The sequence below is a fragment of the Rhea americana genome, unplaced genomic scaffold (genome assembly GCF_003343005.1).
Source record: "Rhea americana isolate MKP2758 unplaced genomic scaffold, rheAme1 scaffold_45, whole genome shotgun sequence".
Taxonomy (NCBI): domain Eukaryota; kingdom Metazoa; phylum Chordata; class Aves; order Rheiformes; family Rheidae; genus Rhea; species Rhea americana.
The window spans coordinates 2167339-2186820 of NW_028186590.1; the positions used below are offsets into that span (position 1 = coordinate 2167339).

The following is a 19482-nucleotide window of genomic DNA, read 5'->3' on the forward strand; positions in this document are numbered from 1 at the left end:
ATTCAAAATGGCAAAGCTTTTGGAAGAGTGGTTGTCTAATGATACCATATGAAGTTATTTCAGAGCATAGAGGCTAACTTAAGCCCTTATAGCATAGCACACAGGGACCAGCTGAGGTCCAAAAAGTAGAATTGCATGATATTGGAAGCAGTCATGTGTCAGACAGCCAGAGCCATAAGTCCTGCAGAGCATCGCCATTGGTATGTACACTGCTCCTCCTTCTAAAGCTAGGATGCCAGAGRTTTCCGTATTTGTGTCACGCTGGATTGTGCGGAACAATTATAGTCTCAAAGCTTCACACTTTAAGATGCTGCAGGCCATCAACTTCTGTGGCTTTGGAAAGCAATAGCCAGCAATCACTACCATAAGCAAGCCACAGCATTGCATTTTTGTAAAGGATTCAAGACTTGAGCCAAACCTCTTCCCAAACCACAGATACTGAGCTCTGCCTCAGTCTAACACAGTTTCTGTACTAACATTTTCAAACATTTATACGAACAAGAAATGTGAATACGCTTTAAATCCATTCCTGAATGGTCATTCATACATGCAGTAGCCCTAAAGGCAAATATATGGCAAATAAAAAGTTTAAATATCTTTTTCCTGCAAGTTAAGCCCTCACTTCACAACAGCACTGTTATGTGGAACAAGACTAAGGATTACAAGGAAGAAGCTGTCTGCATGTTTGAAAGAGCGGACAATAATATTACATAGTAAAAGATGTTACCAAATAAGAAAAGATCTATTTCTGACAAAGTGTTCTTGGACTTGGAACAGAACTTCTGTGCAATACTGCCCCCCTCTGCCACTGTAGCAAAACCACCAGAAGCACATGATTCAATACTTCAAATTTTATTTTTAGAGAATACCACTGAACTTTTCTTCTGACTTTAAGTATATCAGAAGGCCATCTCCTCCATCATTTATGTGCTTCAGGAATACACACTTTAAAAGCTTTCTYTTTTCTTAAAAGAAGAAAAAGTTTAAAGAGTAATATTAAGTGTTCCTTCCCATATGCACATTRTGATAATGCACCCACCCCCATGAGGTCCACAAACAAGAAATATTTACATATAGAAGAATAAGCTTCCATGATAGTTTTTTGCAGTCCTCACTGAGAAAAGTTATCTGAAGGAGAAGTCAATTTGTTTTTCCTTCAGTATATACTGTCCATCAAAAGACTAGAACATTGTCAAACAAACACAAAAGCATATTTGTCTCATCCTTCTTCTATAGCTTCATGAATGCATTTGTGAACTTTAAGTGCCTGACTCTTCTGGGACACAGACATACAAAGCAGTCCAAAAAGACTTAAAAGGTCTGAATAAGAAATGATAGCAAGTTTCATTAGTTTTATGGAATGTGGGAAGGAAAAAGATCCTCAGGCTTCTGCACTTGCCTGGAATTCATATCAAAATTGCTGTTTATTTGACAATCCCGGCATCACACAAAACACAGCAAAAGTTAGCACCTTTGTGTTAAGGCGCCTATGTTCCAAGCTAAGTTCCCCTTGTCTAATTTAAAGGGATAGGCGATTCTGTAGGGGAAAACATATACACACGCAGCTCACGTACTGCAGTGAAGCAGTGTTTCAATGTTCAGGAGATCCGCCTACTAAACGTGCTGGAGCAGMGGGGGGAAGTATCCATGCCATTGAAAAAAAATAGAGTCCCTTCAGTACATATTTTTGTTCACTGAAAACAACAGGAATTTAACAGGAATTTAATTGCTTTCTCAGGGATTCGCTGGATTAATGAACAAAGCCTTTCATCTGTAGAGAGTGGTATGTTCAATATTTTATTAAGCCATGTATGAAAATTATTCTGGTGCTCTCCTTTTTACCACACCACATATTTGGACAAGTTTCAGCCCAGCGATGCTGTAACAGCCTACAACATACACTTGTGCAGCAGAATTTTAAGAAGTTACTTTAACCACCAGATGGAGCACCTATTGTTCCACAAAAGGAACAGAAATACAGATAACTACAAGAGGTGCTTTTTGCTGGTGATAGTGGGTTTTTCTTTTTCTTCTTCTTTTAAATATGCTCAAGACCCCATGAAAACTCCAACTCCATCATCCACAGGTCACCAAGTCCAAAGTATTTTCTAATTCCATACCTAACATTCTTCTTCCCTTGTTCCCCCTGCCCCCAAAGAAAAGAAATACTATATATGGAAAAGGCTTTCATTCATTTAATAGAATATTTTCCTTTAGCTGTTATCTTCTATGAACAGGGTATCCATTAAAACAACATATGCAGTGTCAAAAGAAGATTAGATTTATCCACAGTAAAACATAACAAATAAGATGTACTCTGAAAAGTACTGTGAAATAGCCTGAGCTGCTGTCACATAATTCCTACTTAAGACCGACAGAAGAGCATCATCAGTTGATATTTCCGTTTGTAATATCTACCACAGAAGCTGCAAAAACTTACCTTAAGATATATCAAGCAGTTCATGCTAACATAAACATTTAATCTTTATAATTTACGCAGAATTCCTGGTATCTCGGCAAACAGAAACACACTTTACCACAAAATAGAAGTCCTTCTCATTTCATGCTTTTAGAGCCATACAATTATGTTAGGTMCTGTACAGTTGGATTTTATTATTTCATTTCAAATTTAGCCTCAATTTTTCGAGCACTAGAAGTGTCATACAATGACAACACAGACCTCATTACACATGACAAAGACATAGGATTTTTTATTTTTTGTTGTTGTTGTTTGGGATTTTTTTGAGGGAGGAGGAAGCTTTTTTTTTTTGTTCGTTTTTAAATGCTTTGGGGTGTTATTTTCTCAAAAACCAATTTCTGTTGTCTTGACTTTATTCTTGTGACTTAAATGGGATTTCATCATTAGAGGATGAAATCAGTGATTTCTGAACATGAACTGAACAATGGCATTAAAAGAAATGATTTACAGAAAAAGAAAATACAAACTTTTCCTCCTAGCATCCTGAAAGAGATTAGTCCCCTGAACCTCTACCTAAATTCTCAAATTACAAAGCATCTGGTCTTGTGAAGCTGTCTACCAATTATACTCATTTATTTGCCCTAGCTAAATAACAAGATAAATTCCATATAAAGGGACAAAAGTCTTATTCATCACAAGTTTAAGTATTGTTCTCTGGTAGGTACACATTTTTAAAAAATATCTGTATTAACTCTTTTACTGAAAAGTTCCGCTTTTAAAAACAGAACTACCTCCAATTAAGGGCAAAAATATTCTTAYGTCTTCTGAAAGCTTCTGAGGACAAGCTTCATTTAAATCTTCCTTTATAAAAAGAGATTTTGTTTTCTCAAAAGGCAGTTTGAAAGGTTAAAGAAAAATAAATCCTCTTTGTTAATAAGTGTTCTTGCAAATACAATCCCTTTTCAATCACAGTGTAGTTGCACTAGCAGGATGAAAAATGCACATACCAGAAATGATACAARCTTTTTGATCACAGTCAGAGTCTAGTTATTGTAAAACAGATGCACATATCACATAAATAACCTACTTTATCATYTGAACCATAGCAATTGCACCATTTTTGAAAAACCAGAAAAATCTGCTRTGGAATATAGTAATAGGGATTGATTTTACGTAGAAGGTAAGGCAAGTAGTAATCATTGTGCTGCCCTGAATGGTAAGTTTGATTCTCTTGGAAAARTCTCTGTCCTCATTATATAGTGCTAGTGTTACCTTCTACTGCTGGAAAGGTCACGATTACCACTAGGGCTACCATTTGATTAGGTCAAAATGGAGAAGGCCACATAGAATACCATAATACTATACAATATGGACGGATGAATTATTGTTTAGTTCAGTTTCAYGTCATTGCAAAGTCGCTAGTCCCATTATCCAGCTTCTACCTTCTAAGGTCAAGTAGAAGACTCAGTGACAGCATAACAGCTTTTWWAAAAAAAAAAAAACACCAAAACTTTCAACACTAGCTATGGCACACCAGACTGACATGCATAGGTCAGCTTCTTGAATCTCCAATTGCCTGTCACAGTGCAGGTTTTCTTAGAATGCTATTTTTAAATGCCAAACAGCATTTAAAAACCCTTTTTATGGTTCTTTATGGCCATGATCATATTTTCCAAATACTACCACCCATTTCTGCCTTCTTTCCCAATTTAAAGCACTACACAAATATCATCAGCAAGGTGTATCATATACTAGATGAACTCCTAAGGGAAAGAAAATTTCATATCCAAGCACACATTCAGCATACCTTTTCCATGACAAGTCGAGCAAGTTTTACTGGGTTTGCTACACATTTAACTGCAGATACTGCTCCAGAGGCTAGATTTTTTCCATCCATAATAATGGCATCCATTTCTACTTCACCTTTTTCATTTAGAACAGATCCACAGCCTACAGAAAAAAACAGAAGGGGGGGGGAAGGAAGAAAGTTAAGAGCTAACCATCACATTATTCAGTTATTAGATGTTATCAAGCAGGCTTTCTCTTTCCCAGTTTGTCTTCTGGCCTACTGAAAGTGACTACCTCCTGATTATAAAGAGAATTGCAGAAACACTGCCATGTATGGTTATACTTGGCAAAACCCAGTGCCATTAACAGAAGTCTCACGTGGTACAATGACTACTTAAAAATGAAGGGTTTTTTGTTCTTTTATCTGATGGGACACACACTTGTGACTCAAATGCAAATCATTAATTCAGTATATGGAATGCCATTAGTGTAAACCCATCTGAAACAGTATGGAAGATAAAGTGATAAACAGTCATAAACAGGACTCTCTATCTCCCAAATCACTTTATGTGCACATAAAGCTATTTTACCTTTATATTTTTCCCAATTGCAGGATACAAAACAACTCAGTAAAACAGTTCAGGGTTCAATCCTATTAGGAGATTAGTATCTCACTAACAGTCCAGGAAATTGCTGAAATTGATAGAGCAGAATAAAAGGCTAAAGCATCTACTCACTAGTGTGCCAAAAACTTGAAATACCAAGTTCTTCATCGCCAACAGTAGAAGAAAGAATTAAAAAAAAAAAACCCTAAAAAACATACACATACAAAAGCAGTATCAGGTAATAATTATAGAAGAAAATAACTACCCAACATTTTATCAGTGCTATCACTAACCTAATCTAAAATTAATGAGATCTAAAATAAGATAACGCAAATAGCTTTTTTTCCCCCTTTAAATAATGCCAGTAACTGTACCACAGGGGAATGGTAAGTTGTAAGTGATCAAGTGCACAAGTCTTGCTAATAGTAATGAAGAAGGCTAAATACAAAAATAAGTTTTTTAAAAAAAACACATACACACACACATCTGGGTAGACTCACTCTAATCCAGGTAGAAAGACCTGAAGACTATGCAAAGCTAAAACAGTTTTTTATTCTGTTAAATCAACATTAAAGCAAGTCAAAAACCACTGTTAATAACTGTTGACATGAGACTTCTATACCAGTGTATTTCAGACCTGAAAATACAAAGTTCAATCCTTTGTTCCACACGGCAACAAAATCCTGTAATCCTCCTCCTGTAGTCTTCAAATCCCCTTCAACTCTCACACACTTGAATTCTGCCCCCCAAAATTATTTTTTGCCCCTCTCCAAAACCAAAAGCTATTCCAGAGTTCAGTCCTGCATCATTCAGAACGTGCTAGTTTACAAACTACCCTGATCTATGTGGAGCTTATAGGCAATTTCCTTGTGCCCCCCTGTGCTAACATCATTCTTCCAGCTTCTCCTTATTCTGATGCAAGGAATAAGTCTTTTATTATTTTCTTAGATAAGCCATGTCACAGCATGCTTAGTTTTCTTTCACATGGCAGGCTCTCTAGMCGATGATCTTGAAATCCCCATTACAACTAGAAGCCTTCTCAGACACCAGTGACAACAGCACAGCTCCAGAGAAAGTCCTACCAGTCCCTTGCATGACTGCATTTATAGTAATCYATACCTACTGGAGATCTTTCAGGGGATATATCTTAGCATTTTATTCACTGTGATTAATCATCTGTGTCAGGCATCCACCTCCTGTAAATTAACACATACAAAACTGAGCTTCCTCTTTCTTGCTAAAAGCAAGGAGCCCTTCTTTTCCCCAAAGCTTAAATAAGCTACTCTTGTCATATCCTGAGCAGAAAACATCTGGAGAGTTCATCTGGCTGAAGGCAGCTGCCTACAAAAGGCTCCTTCTATAGCCAATGGAGATAGGTAGGCACCCTCAAAGCACAATTCATCCCACTTGTCTTAGGGATCTACCTAGGCCTATCTGCTGATGGCAATGAAAGTTGSTACCACAAGGCAAGGCTAAACAACAAAACTTCTGCTTAGCTGAAGTAGCATGAACCCTTCCTTCTGCAGTTACAAATACCCCCTGGTTGGTTACTGATGTGCTTCCAGATCAGACTTTCTTTTCACCAGCCTTCCAGCATGACAGGTTGGGTCTACCTGCCTCTAAGGATACTACCTAATTGCAGCAGCACTAGGAGGAGAAAAGAAAGAAAAAAAAAAAAGTTTGTCTCAGTTATGAGTCAAGGGCAGAGAAACAAAGCAGAAACACAAAGAGGGTAAAATCTAAGGGACCGCAAATAATGAATGCATCCGGCATTTTCCAAATTACAGCAAGATGCTTGGAGGATTACCCCAATTCCCTCTATCTAGAGACTACACTGTAGGTAAGTCCAGCAAAAAGGCTAAGGAAAGAGTATGCAATGATCATTGTACTGGAATGATAGTTCTTATATCCAAAGTACACAGACCAAGCTAGTAAATACTGCTAATCATTAGAGATATGGCATGAAGGTAAAGAGAGCCATGACCACTTCCTCACCACAAGCAGAACTTGATGAATTTATTGCAAGKTATATGCTGCACAACTCACTAGGTTGGTAATTTTAGAAGACAGTATATTTTCTGAGTCCTAATATCAAGCCTACATGGAGCCACAACTAAAGTACAGCTGAACTCTTATTTGAAAAGGGACATAGCTTGACCCTTATGTGCATTCATCTCAATCTTCCTTGTTGCCTCTTAGCAATGTCCATGTAGAATTGTAATGTAGAAAAAACATTACAATAAAACTGCCTTTTCTTTTACAGAGATAAATGCCACATGGTGAGCTTTAAACAGCCACTCCARTCAGGGCCCTCTTCACATAGATTTCAGCTCATTCTCTCCAACTACTGAGAGCAGCTGTATCTAATAAGCATTAACACAGTTAGATGTATACATAAGTGATTACAAGACTACTTGCCATTTAGATCAAAATAGTCTAACTTGAACAAGGGCTTAAGGTTCACAAAGCCACAGTTTAAACAAGTGTGGCTAAAATTTGCTCATTTAATATATTACAAACAAGGTTCTAATAACTCAATATTTATACAAAGAGTAAGTTGGAGTAAATGCCCTTAGACCAAAAAAAAGAAGAAAAAAAGCTTATTTTCCATCAAGAATAAACATGACCTCAGACCATGAAAAAGGCTGTCACACAAACATTTTGCATTTCATACACTAACTATAGTGTTAASTTATAACTAGAAGTTACTGAATACGGTAGAGACTAAGATCCTGTCCTCAAATAAGATCATTTCTAAAGGAAAACACACTGCTTAAAGTTGCTGGCTCAATGACTCAACTCAGAAAGACTGCAATTCTTGCTCTGGTGAAAAAAAGGTAGCTTTGAAATGTCTGCCCAACCTTTCCTCCCACAACACCAGAAACAAGTTAGAAATAGAGGTGGAGCAGAAGTCAGTGAAAATGTCTCCAGATGAAGAACCAGATCAATGCTCCAAGATAAGGAAAGTTTTCTGTCATGTGTCATTTCACCTCTTTTCACCCATTTCCCAAAGCTCGTCATGGCTCAAAAAAAGCAACACTAGTGACAAGATCCCAAATGAAGGGTTAAAAACAGTAACAATAAAAATCTCTTACTCAGAACACACAAACTGCTACTTTTTGTACTTCTRCTTACCAGGAGAAGTGTACAAATCACTCAGGCTGTTACGTGTCAATTAAATGAACCTAAGCAAACCATTATAAAGTAGGTTTTCCCCACAGASCTAAAATGTTTCCTGTCTGCATAACTTTGGTTTACAGAACTGTCAAAAAAATGCGTAACAAACCAAGAAAGTATGCAATTGTTTACATGGAATAATTAAGGAAGAGATGCAAAGAAGCTTTAAGCTTAAATTTATATTGAAGATGCTTCCACATCAACAACTGGACACCTAATATCAGGCAGATCTCCACTGAAGTCAGAGATGCTCCTCAAGAAAAACCAGCTTCTCCTATCCTGAAGCAGCTGATGTCTTTAAAACAAGAAATCTAAATTGTCTGGCCAGAGAAGATATTTTGAGACATACCCCAGGAAGCATGACAAGAGCTAAAGCCTGAATAGGTACTGATTTGCTGACCTAAGCAGTATAAAGCTCTAAAGGTTAGTACCAGTTTTCTAAATCTGTCAAAGAGAAACACAAGTTAATATGCTAAGTTAYAAGCTACAAGAGAACAAAAACCTGACATTAATTATATAATAGTCTCATAGTACATATGACACCTCCACCTGTGTTTCACAATTCTCTAAAAGGCAAGAAGTTCAACCCAAGTCAGTTACAATCAATGTAACTTTAATATTAAAGTCAAATCTTTCCCTCACCCTCAATTACAAGGTGAGAAAAATAAGTAAATCTCTGCAAACAGGATGTCCACATTACAAACAAACACAGTATCTAAAACACCAAACACCAACAAGTCTCTTTTTCATGTTCATTCCTGATAGACCTTGGTGGGGGTGGGGAAATATTTTCACTAAAATTCATCAGAACAATAAACCTGAGGTCATATGAAGAGGAGAAAAATATCAGAAAATATAAACATATTATTTGTTAAGAAGTTCATTTAAAAACCTTTAACGTACAAATTCAATGACATAYCATTATTGCATTATTTTTATATTATTTACCAAAACACTAATTACAAGTATTAATCAAAAAAATAAAACTTCCAAGAAAAGCCTTCCTCAGGCAATAAAGGCCAAATTAAGGCTCAAATTTTGCTCAAGGTCACGTTCAAATGATTTAATATTAACATTAACTAAACATATATTCCATTAAGAAATCCATGTCTTGAAGACAGCCCACAATAATAGGAGAACACTTACAGAACAATAATATGGCATTACTAAAATGAAGCAGCAGGTATAAAATGTTTGAAAACTAAGAAAAGTTAACTCATCTGCCTGAGCATGCTCACAAGAAACCRGCATACATACCACGCTGTTTTATTATACAGAGAAATAAAGTATTTGTAATGCAAACATTTACTCCACTGCCACACGCACAATTCAAAGAAAACACAAGTCAGTGTTTTCAGAATTAGCAGAACTAAACATTTTAAATRCATAATGATTTTAAATCCATTTAATTCTTGGTAACAGTAACGTTCTTGAGAAGTTACCTGCATTGAAATGAGGATCATCTTCCATTGATCGCACTGCCTCCTCAACCGCATCCAAGGCGGTGCCTCCTTGTTTCAGGATCCCATAACCTCGCAGGGCAGCTCTGACAACCCCAGAACGACATCCTTTTTCTCGTTCTTTAAAGATCCGGCCAGCTCCACCATGCACCACAATGACAGGCTTCATCCTGCCAAGTTCCTGCTGAGCCTTTCAGCTATACAAACAGGTGACTCTTAGTTAGCTTGTTTTGGAAGCAGGAGTCTTTAGCATTCATTCCCTTCTACATATATAATGGACACGCTCAGTTTGCCTTCAATGACTTATACCTTTCAGGACACCTAGTACCCATGCGAATGAGCTCCTAAGAGATACTCAGATCCCAACTGGAGAAATCCCCAGACAACTCTACACCCCCTTGAGGTCAGCCCTGCTTTGAAAGGAGGCTGGACCAGGTGAGCTCTAAAAGGGCCCTTCCAAAATAAAGTAGTCTATGACTTTGTGATTTAGCCTAAATCCTGTTCGGAGATATAATTACTTAAGTTGTGCAGAAACAAGCCCTTGAGTCTTGGTCCTGCTAAYCATTTTAGATGGAGTAGACCCATAATTCAAATGCAATAATTTCAAACACAGACAAAAAATAAATAAATAAAAAAGTGCCAAGTCAGTCTGAGTCAGCAGCTTAACTACCCGCATTGCTCTGACCCTCGGCAACGCTTGGTGCGGAGAAGCCAGGACAATAAAACCAGGCAGATCAGCAGCCGGGTTTTATTGCTCACTGCCCGCCGGGAGCGACAAGTGCCCCCCGAAAACCTTCCGCGACAGCACTCAGCTCCTCCGCCGTCTCTACTCCTCTTCCCGCCGGCTCCGCGGTGGCCGCACGCCATCGCCGGCTCCGCCTGCCCCCCGGCCGAGTCGGGCTCCTGCCGCCAGGGGGGCGCGGCGCGGCGCGGCCCGCTCCAGCCGCGCTCCCAGGCCCCGCCACGCACCGCGACCCTCGGGAGGCGGCAGCGGAGCGCCAGCCCGCTGCGGCCCCTGCCGCGGCCCCACGACTCACGGGCAGGCGCCGCCAGCGGCTCCGAGGCACAGGGGCGGGGAGCGAGGCAGCCCGCCCTCAAAGGACATGGCGCCGCGACCCACGCCGCGGCCTGCCCTCAGTTAAGATGGCCGCCGGGGGCCGCTCGCTCCCATACGCCGGAAGGGCCGTCGCTCAGGCGCTRTCTCCTCCCCCTGACCCCCGCGCCCCGCCCCGCCCCCGACGCAGGCGCGGGGCGACCGCGGCGCCGCTCCCTGAGGGGTGCGGGYGGTGGCCTGGTGCGTGTTGTGCGGSTGCAGCTGGGTAACGCTGCAAGAAATAAGTAGAAATAYGYTTCCTCCCCCCTTTTTAATAATAGGCAGCTGGTGGAACAAGTACATGTTTGCTAGAAAAAAGAATCGTTTTAAAAAAATCTTCCAAGAAAGAAAAATACTTGAAAATTATWCTTCAAAAGTTGATCAAAAAAATAATTTCCAAAGCTGCTTTATCTTTACAGTAGAAAAAAAATACATAGGCAAGAGCTTCCGCAGACTGGTGCAGGCTGCACTTGGTGAGCAGCCAGGCTGCYGTCCACAGTGCCTCCCGACGGGCTCGGCAGCCTCCTCGGTGCCTCCCGCCGCCGGCCYGGGCCTGCTTCTGGGGAGACCCAGCGCTGCCGGCTGCTCGGGGCGCCCCGAGAGCCCGCCTGGCGCGGCCRCGGGGAGCGGCGGAGCTGGGGCGCGCCGCAGGACGCCCTCCCTCGATTCCAGATCCACCTTGATCCCGGATGCCAGTTTAAAATGAGTTAGTGTGGTTTAATTCAACTTTTAATTCAAWTTTTTAATTTAACTCAATGGCTTGAGTTCTGTGTGTAAACAAACACTGTATCTGTTTCTACATCAGCTTAGCTGTAGTGATACTTCCACAACCAAGAAGAATTTGAACTCCTGAGGCAGGATTTTTCCTTGTCAGGACAAAACAAGTCAGTGCAAACTTAGCACAGGTTTGTACTGGTTTGTTGGTTTGTTTCTTAAATTTTGTATTTATTATAGATATTTATTTATTAGAAATGCATGCCTGTAATAGAAGTATATACAAGTAATACAAATACAATACAGGTATTGCAAGAGTATACTCTAAAACAGAACCAGCCATGCAATGCAGACTGACGTATATTGCACTTCCATTTCTGAACTTCTGTGAAACAGCTGTACAGATTTTTAGCCACATGTACATTCAGCAAAGATGTTGCTTTCAGCTCCGCATTCATCTGTTTGTCGTTGTCTGCTTTGAGCCCTTTTCCAATTCTGGTCAAATCATTTTATATTCTTTTTTTTAATTTTTTTTCTTTTTTCAACCGAAGTCACGCTCAGTTTCCAAATTAACACCAGAACAAGACAGAGATTACTACTACTGCCTGGAGGGAGCCACCAAGAATTTCTGCCTTATCATGTGTTTCCAATAAGGTAAAAGCAATTTTTCAATATTATCACACCTTAGGAGCCAGCACTGAAGTGCTTTCTGCCTATTTTGTTGGGAGATGGTGGTCTTTTAAACCTTTTTATAGAGATAGCCTGTATAGCCTGTGTATAGCACCATAATCCACTTAAATTCAATTAACATTTCTTTTGCATCCTTTCTCTTGTGATTGCATTAGAAAAATACTGTATATTGAGAGTAGAATTAGGCAGAGTAAGCAAGCATACTGATGAAAACATTCCACATRAGTTGCTGAAGATGAATTTAATGAGATTTTATGTAAATAAATGCTATGAAAACCCAAACCCACAAAACTTACTAGAAAGTATTATTTTTAATTCTAGAATTATTATTTAGGATTTTTTAAATCGATCTATTCAATTGTATAACAGAATCTCTCCTAAAACTATGTACAAATTTTTAAAAGAAATTTCTGTAGAAACCTATTGACTTCATTCTTGCTAGTTTTCTTATGAGAGCTTTGCATATTGTAATTGCCACAGAAGCAACTTTAAAAATATACAGAATAAATTAGTTCTTTTGCATGTGCAGCTTTGTGGAGATAAGCTTTCTTGCTTGTAAGCTGAATGTGATACAGTTGAAAGAGGTGGGAATGAGTTACAGTAAGAAAGGGCCAGAGGGCTGAAGCTGAGGGAGTAAATCGTCTTACTGCATATGACTAGAGGAGGTGTGTGTGCAAGAACAGCTAAATATCCGTGTCTTCCCTGCATCTCAGATGACTAAAATATCGCTGTAATTATGCCTTCTATTTTCCCACAGAACCCATATAAATCGGGACATGCCTTCCTGTCTAGAGTAAGAATTCCCCTAGAGTCTCACTGGAGTTTTAATTGTAGGAAATAGCAAAGAAAATGAAATACGTTGTAAAAGTAACTCTTTTACAAGGTACACTTAGTGAGTCTCTTTTGAGTGAATATTTATGTATGGATTGGCTATTATCTATAAACTATATGAAAATCTGGATAAAATGATGTAGAACAGAAAGCAGTATTCTATATTTTATTATTACTTGAATTCTCTGGCCATGCAGAGATGATAAAGACTAAGGCTTCTTGGGTACATGTCATATAAACATGCAGAAACACAATACAAATTCAAAAAGTCTGCAAACGTGAAACTCAGTTTTTACATACAGACAGAACTGTCATACTAAGATCACTGCAGCATTAGGATGCTCAAGTCATGCTCTGCAAAAGTCTATGAACATTGAATAACTTCATTAACATGCATATTTGATTAAGTCTGTAAACCGCTTCATATCATGTACTGTGCTACTTATAAAAAATGGGAATCCAGTTCCTCTGAGAATCAGTTTGTTTTTAAAATGTAAATTACAGTATTTCTTAAATTTTCTTTCAGATAAAGAAAATCAGTAGTGAAATGTGCAGCAGTTGGTATGGTATTTGCTCAAATACAATTCTGATGAACCCAGCTTTATTAACTTACATGTTGAATAGATTAGCTGGAAATATCTTCTTGGGGGAATGGGCTAGAATCACAAACAGCAGTGGTGGTTTCTCTCCTTCTACCTGGAAGTTAAACAGAGATGGGTTCATTTTCCTCCTTTGAGGAGATTTTAACCCAAAATATGTGTACGTTCCCRTGATATGTACAACTAATACAGAGAGTATTCAGAGTGCTCTCTATCTCTTGTATCAATATTGGTTTTAATGTTGTTAATGTTTTGTATATGTTTGTATATGTATATGTTTTTAACAACACTATAACTCAAGTGTCTTTCATGTGGCAGATTACCCAAAACAGGAAGTTAGAGATGTTACTGCTCAYAGTATTGAAGTATTTTGCATGCAATGGAGTTCCTGAAGGAGAGGCCGAAGCAGGCAGCTCTTGAAGATTACGGTATGCTGGGCAGAGGGCAGAGCAGCATACAATACAGAATCGGTAGTCAGGAAATTTCAATTCAAATCCTATGTTTGAATCAAACACAGAGTGTGTTTRAATAGTTTTCAGAGCTAAACTTTAAGAAGGACCCTTGCTGTTCCTATCTGCGTCTGATGTGAGTGTACAAAAAATGGAAGRTCTGAATTCAACTCTGCTCTGCTAAAGTGCGTGTTCTAGGTGAGTGTCCTGAACACAAGGCAGTCAAAGTGTAAAACTGATTATTGGCAGAACCCTGAATTAGAACTCATCATTTTCCTTTTCTGTTTTTTCCTGTTGTTACTTTAATATAAGAGCCCTGACACTGTGTTGCATCCTTGTCATTGCTCTTCTGAAAAAACATACTCATCTGTCACCTCTGTGCTTTTGAAATCTTCCCACAGTCTAGAAAGTATAAATTCCAGCCTGCTCCATTCTAATCACTTCACCTTCAAATTAGGAAGGATCAAGTTCAATTTTTCAAAGCTATTTTCAATTCTTTTACTGTTTATTCAAAGCTTTACATTGCTTCTGTGAAACCTTTCTAGTCATTCTTATTTGGTTAATCTCTGCAGTACGTGTGAGCAAATATTAAAAGACCTGTTTGTACATCTGACAGAAGTTTACACATCTTCCCAACAAGTACAGGGAATTTGTGGATCAATCGGTTCAGAGAAGACAGCACCCTCAAAAAGTACATCACGGAATGCAAGAAAATGAAAAGACATCAGTATGGCAGATACACACTGGGTGTCACAGTACTTGAAGGATGAAATAAGAATAAAGCGAAACTGTAAGTTGGAGCACGTTGTTGTGGAATTAAAGTAATTAATTTTTATTAACTTAAAGGCTTTAACCAAGCTGCCAGTGAARCAGAGAATCCTTGTACTCCTGTGTTGAATCTCATACTCCCTCTTAAGATTCGAAAGGGTGTACGGGAATCCTTACTGGAAGAAAATTGTACAGTGAGGAGCTAGTGACCCACATAGCAGTGGCCCAGCCTAGACACATGCCCCTGCTGTAAGGCACTGTGCTGCCTGGACAGTTTGGCCTTCAGGCCTCTCTTGTGCCCCCCTTCCTCTCTGCCACAGGATAAACTTCAGYAGCTAAATGCAATGGAAGGCGCCAGCAGGCAGCTCCCGCTCAGCACCAGCATTTACACCACCTGCCTGTCCTACCCTCTCTCTGAAAGTATAGCAACAAGGTTCTCCCGGGAACATCCTTTCTGACTGGCGGTGGAAATGATGAATAGGACTGGTTTCTTTTGAGAAAATCCTGTAGGAGCTCAAAAGACTAAATGGGGTAAACTTTCCATCTGCATGGCGTGATGTGCCTTGGCTCAAGGCCTGTTCACTGCTGCAYGGCTCAGAGTTCCCAGCAGCTGAAGGGAGGTGAGAATATCCACACTAATCCTCTTGTTCCTTATGATGTTAGCTCTAACAAATGGCATTTTAAGTGATACGTTATAAAATCTGAGTGCCTTTCTTTCTGGGATCATGAGTCAGCACTTCCTGGTGCAAAACAATCTGGAAGATAACTTCTCTGTGTGTGACTTGTCCCATGAGTTTATAAGAAAAAGAAACTCCAAAGAAACTTTGTAAATGCAGCTCCATGGGCTTTAACTGAGAGTATCATCATCATCATTACCTGCAGTTGACCCTGTGGAGGTGGTTTAATTTTGCAGAAAGGTAAGCAGGGAAAAATTAAGCTTTAGAAGTTTGCTAGGCATAAGTACATTACATTGCAGGTATGTTTATATATAGAAGTTACTCTGTTACCAGGAGGGTTACAATGACCTCGTGTTTCCATTAGAAAGGAACATAAATGCATGATATTCTTGCGTAGTTCAAATGTTTAGATTATTTGTTAGAATTGTTTTTATATGTAATGAAGTACAAAGCTGGCCTATGACAGTAGTAGAACCATGGAAATTTAAGTGATGAAGTTAGTTTGATGGAAGTGATTTATATAGCCAATAAAAAGTATATCCCAATGTGGTAATCAAGGTGAAGAAATTTTTTAGAAATTTTTTCTAATTTATAGAAAAAAACATATGCAAACCACATAAAATAAGATTCAAAGGCATGTTTAGAAAGGTGATTCTTTGTCATTTTTCTTCAATTTATTTCTTCAGAAAACTTCATTTTTTCTGTACTGCCTTGCTGCTGTAAGGCTAGTTTTGAGCAAGCATCTGTTTTTCTTTTTTTAGTAATAAAGAATTATATCTGTGCCTTTTAACTTCTACCTAACTTCTACCTAACTTCTACCTACTTCTACCTATAAATTAATAGAAATTTCTAGTAGTCAGAAATGAGCCTAGCAAATCTTACAAATAAGACATCATTTTGTTTTTTAGAGTTTAATGTGAAAAATAGCTGTAAAGGAAACATCAAGAATTAAGGTTTTTTTTCAAAAATGTAGCCTTTTATTTCTCTTCAACCCCTGAGTCAGACTCTCAATTCTAATGAAGTAAATAAACCAGTTTTCAGTGCTGTTGCATATCAGTCTAAAAGTCTGAATTATRGATGATTTTTTTAAATCTTAATCCCAAAATATACAGGCTGATATAATACCACACAAGCTAGAGCCTGAATAGCATACTGATAGAAAATTCTCATGTATAAATTGAAGGAGTCAGCTGTAAGGTTGRTGGCGGGAAAAACAAATCAAGCAGGGAAGAGGAGAGTTATATTTTAAAATGAAAATAATAAATGAGATAGCTAATTGATGCCTGTCTCTTATGTCTAGGATTATTATAGGAGAGACGAGGTCAGATTGCTCAAAGATGGTGTTATAAATGCAATACAGAAGGTGATAAGATTTATGGGAAATTTTGGAGCAAGCTGAGGAAGGATTCTGAAAACAAAGTGCATATTTAAATCGACAGTGATATTAATCAGAAACCAATGCAATTGTTTAAAAGTGAGAGCACTACGGTAACTTTCTTCTCAAACATAGGAAAGCAAGCTGATATTCTGTCCGAACTGCAATACAGAATGCAAGAATTTTATGAGGTCTTAGAGAATAACTTAAGACCAGAAATATGGAGAATTTTGTAGTATCTGGTATGCTGATCCCAGGTGGAAGAAATTGTTCACTTTGGTACCATTGGCTGCAAGACTATAAAAATGCTGAAACAGACTGCATTTGCTTTCTAATAAGCAAAAATACAGCTTACATGTGCACACTGGACTGCTACAGGCTTGCAAAACCAGGTGTCATTTTGAAGATTTCATCAGTGTTGCTGTTGCTAGCAAATTTCCAGATAAGCTCAAATGGAAAAATAACTCAAGATTAAGTATTATGCTGAAGTTACAGAAGCAGGCACTTTCRCAATTGATATTTAAGGAAAGACAAAAGAATGAGAGTGGATTCACAGTATCTTGCTGAAAAGATTAAAGCTATTGCAGTACTAACAACATGAATAAACAGATGAAAAAAATGCAAGGAAGACTTTTTTGAAGAAGATAGGTATTAAGTGTAGAAAAGACAGCATTGGTAAGTATCGAAAGGTAGGTACTGTTCCGCAATGTTCAGCACAGGAATATTTGCTAAGAAAAAAACCAAACACAAATATGATACCTTTCATTAGACCTTTCTTTTCTTTTCTTTTTTTTTTTTTTTTTTTTTTTTTTTTTTTTTTTTTTTTTTTTTGGGGGGGGGGGAGGTTTTGGATAGAGTTGTAAGTTGCAGATCAAACCAATTCTTCTAGTACAAAATACTCTCCATTTTCTTTATTTGATGTACTTGTAAGCAGCCTCTGATACTTTTGCAGAAGTCCCTATTTTAATATTATTTCATAATATAGTCTTGGTTTAATTTATTAAGGTAATTTTGAAATAAATCAGTATATGTATCTTTACATTTAATAGCTACCCACAATTGGAATTATTAATTGGCAAAATATGAAACAGATCCATTATACATTCACATGTTGAAGTTACACCATGGGTTTTGCTTGGCTACACGAGAAAAAAAGATATATTTCTTCATTTAAATGTTTGCACCTCTAGTTAACACTTAACTCGCTTATATGTGGGTGAAAACAGATTTCTGGAAATTATAGGATGATACTTTCTCAAGGGCAAGGTTTCAACGTGAAAGTCTTAAAACTTATTTCTAAATACCACATTCACCCACTGAAATAGGCTTTGAAATCAATGTATCAAAGCAAAGCCAAGCAAAACAGCTCTGATTCTGAATGTCAGATAGTTCCTAGTGTCCTTGGTAAGCAGAGGAGGCTATTACACAGTACTGTGTTCAGGAAAAATGACCRTATGCTTCATACTGTGGAGCTCCACTCAGTGCCAGGCAGGGCACTGACCAGGTCCGGGTTGTGGCATGGATCTAAGCTAGCACGCCAGAGAGTCTTCAGGCCTCAGACCTCACAAGACTATCTACTAATGGTGAGGGCATGTGTGTGTTTGTTTTGTTGTTGTTGTTGTTGTTGTTTTTAATCGTGGCAATCTGTACTTTGTAGCTGAATTTTTTGACTTTTTTCTTAGTAATGCAAACTTGCCTTCAGCAGTAATCAGTAAGACGTAGGCAATTCCTAGGCAACTGTTGTTCCTGACCTTTTTTCTCTTCTTCTTTCAATTTTCTGCAGCTATCTCTCACTTCTTTTCCCTCCTCCTCAGAGTTTCCTTCTTCAGCAACAAATTCATTCCCGCTTTCACCTTCCAAAATGAGCAACAATTGAAGAACTTATAGTGGAAAACACAAAAATCTCATTGTMATTTGGACTTTTTGAGATAATAGAGGGAGCTTCATGAGGAAGTTGGCAACTCGGAATTAGTACTTCAGGTTGATGGTAGTTTCAAGAAAATAACAGTCTTATCTGATGAATATCTGTTACATCTTATTTGGTAGGTATTTGTGTGTTCCTTAGACAAACCCTAGTACTTTCAAACCCTTCTATCTAAAGATAGAATTTGAAGATAATTCTTACCTGGACATTAGTACTGCTAAGATTTTTTTAGACATGATCCTTCTGCTTGTTTTATTTCTTTTCTTTTTCTCGTATTTTTTAAAGAAAATATTTTCAGTATATGCTGTTCATTCATGAGTCATTTGGAAGTTCCATTATTATTTTGCATTTTAAAAAATAATGTATTTTATAGTTACAATATTGTGGATGAATGATCTCTATAACCAATAGAAATGCTTCGAAGCAGGTTGAAAGGAAGACATGTTAGGCTTTCTGAAATGATTTCTAATTGAAGAGGAGATAGGGGAGCATCAAACCTGTTTTAACAATGAAAACTTTTTTTCCTGTATAAAAATAGATCACAGTGCAGTGACCCCAGAGGGAGAGAAAGGATAAAAAAGACGTAAGTGTGTTTCTCTAAAACTCCTGACAGTATTGTTACAATCTGTGTCAAAGGATGACAAAACCAAATTTCACTGCTTCCTGTATTCTTTGAATTAGAGCTTGGATTGTGCTATACTATTTTGACCTCTTCAGAATTTTGTAATTTAATTAACAGATTTCATTTTCCTTATGCAGCCCAATTTGAAGGGAAAAAGAGAATAGACATTTACCACTGTGATAACATTTCATTCTTTTTCAARTCTAATTACATATTTTGAATACAATTTGTGTGAATGCATTCTTCTACAAACATGTTTATGAATTTAAATCAGAACGTTATAAAAACAAC

At 38.0% G+C, this 19482-nt stretch overlaps 1 protein-coding gene across 1 annotated transcript in view; it reads right to left on the reverse strand.

The window, feature by feature from the left end:
* ASRGL1 (asparaginase and isoaspartyl peptidase 1) overlaps nt 1–10602 on the reverse strand; it is a 20870-nt gene extending 10268 nt beyond the window's left edge. Inside the window, exons 1-3 of the mRNA XM_085316041.1 lie at nt 10487–10602; nt 9432–9646; nt 4227–4369 (exon numbers count right to left, since the gene is read on the reverse strand). Coding sequence (XP_085172167.1) covers nt 4227–4369; nt 9432–9618 — 330 coding nt within the window. The 5' untranslated portion in view covers nt 9619–9646; nt 10487–10602. The remainder of the gene's footprint in view (nt 1–4226; nt 4370–9431; nt 9647–10486) is intronic.
* Between the last annotated feature and the right edge of the window lie 8880 nt (nt 10603–19482).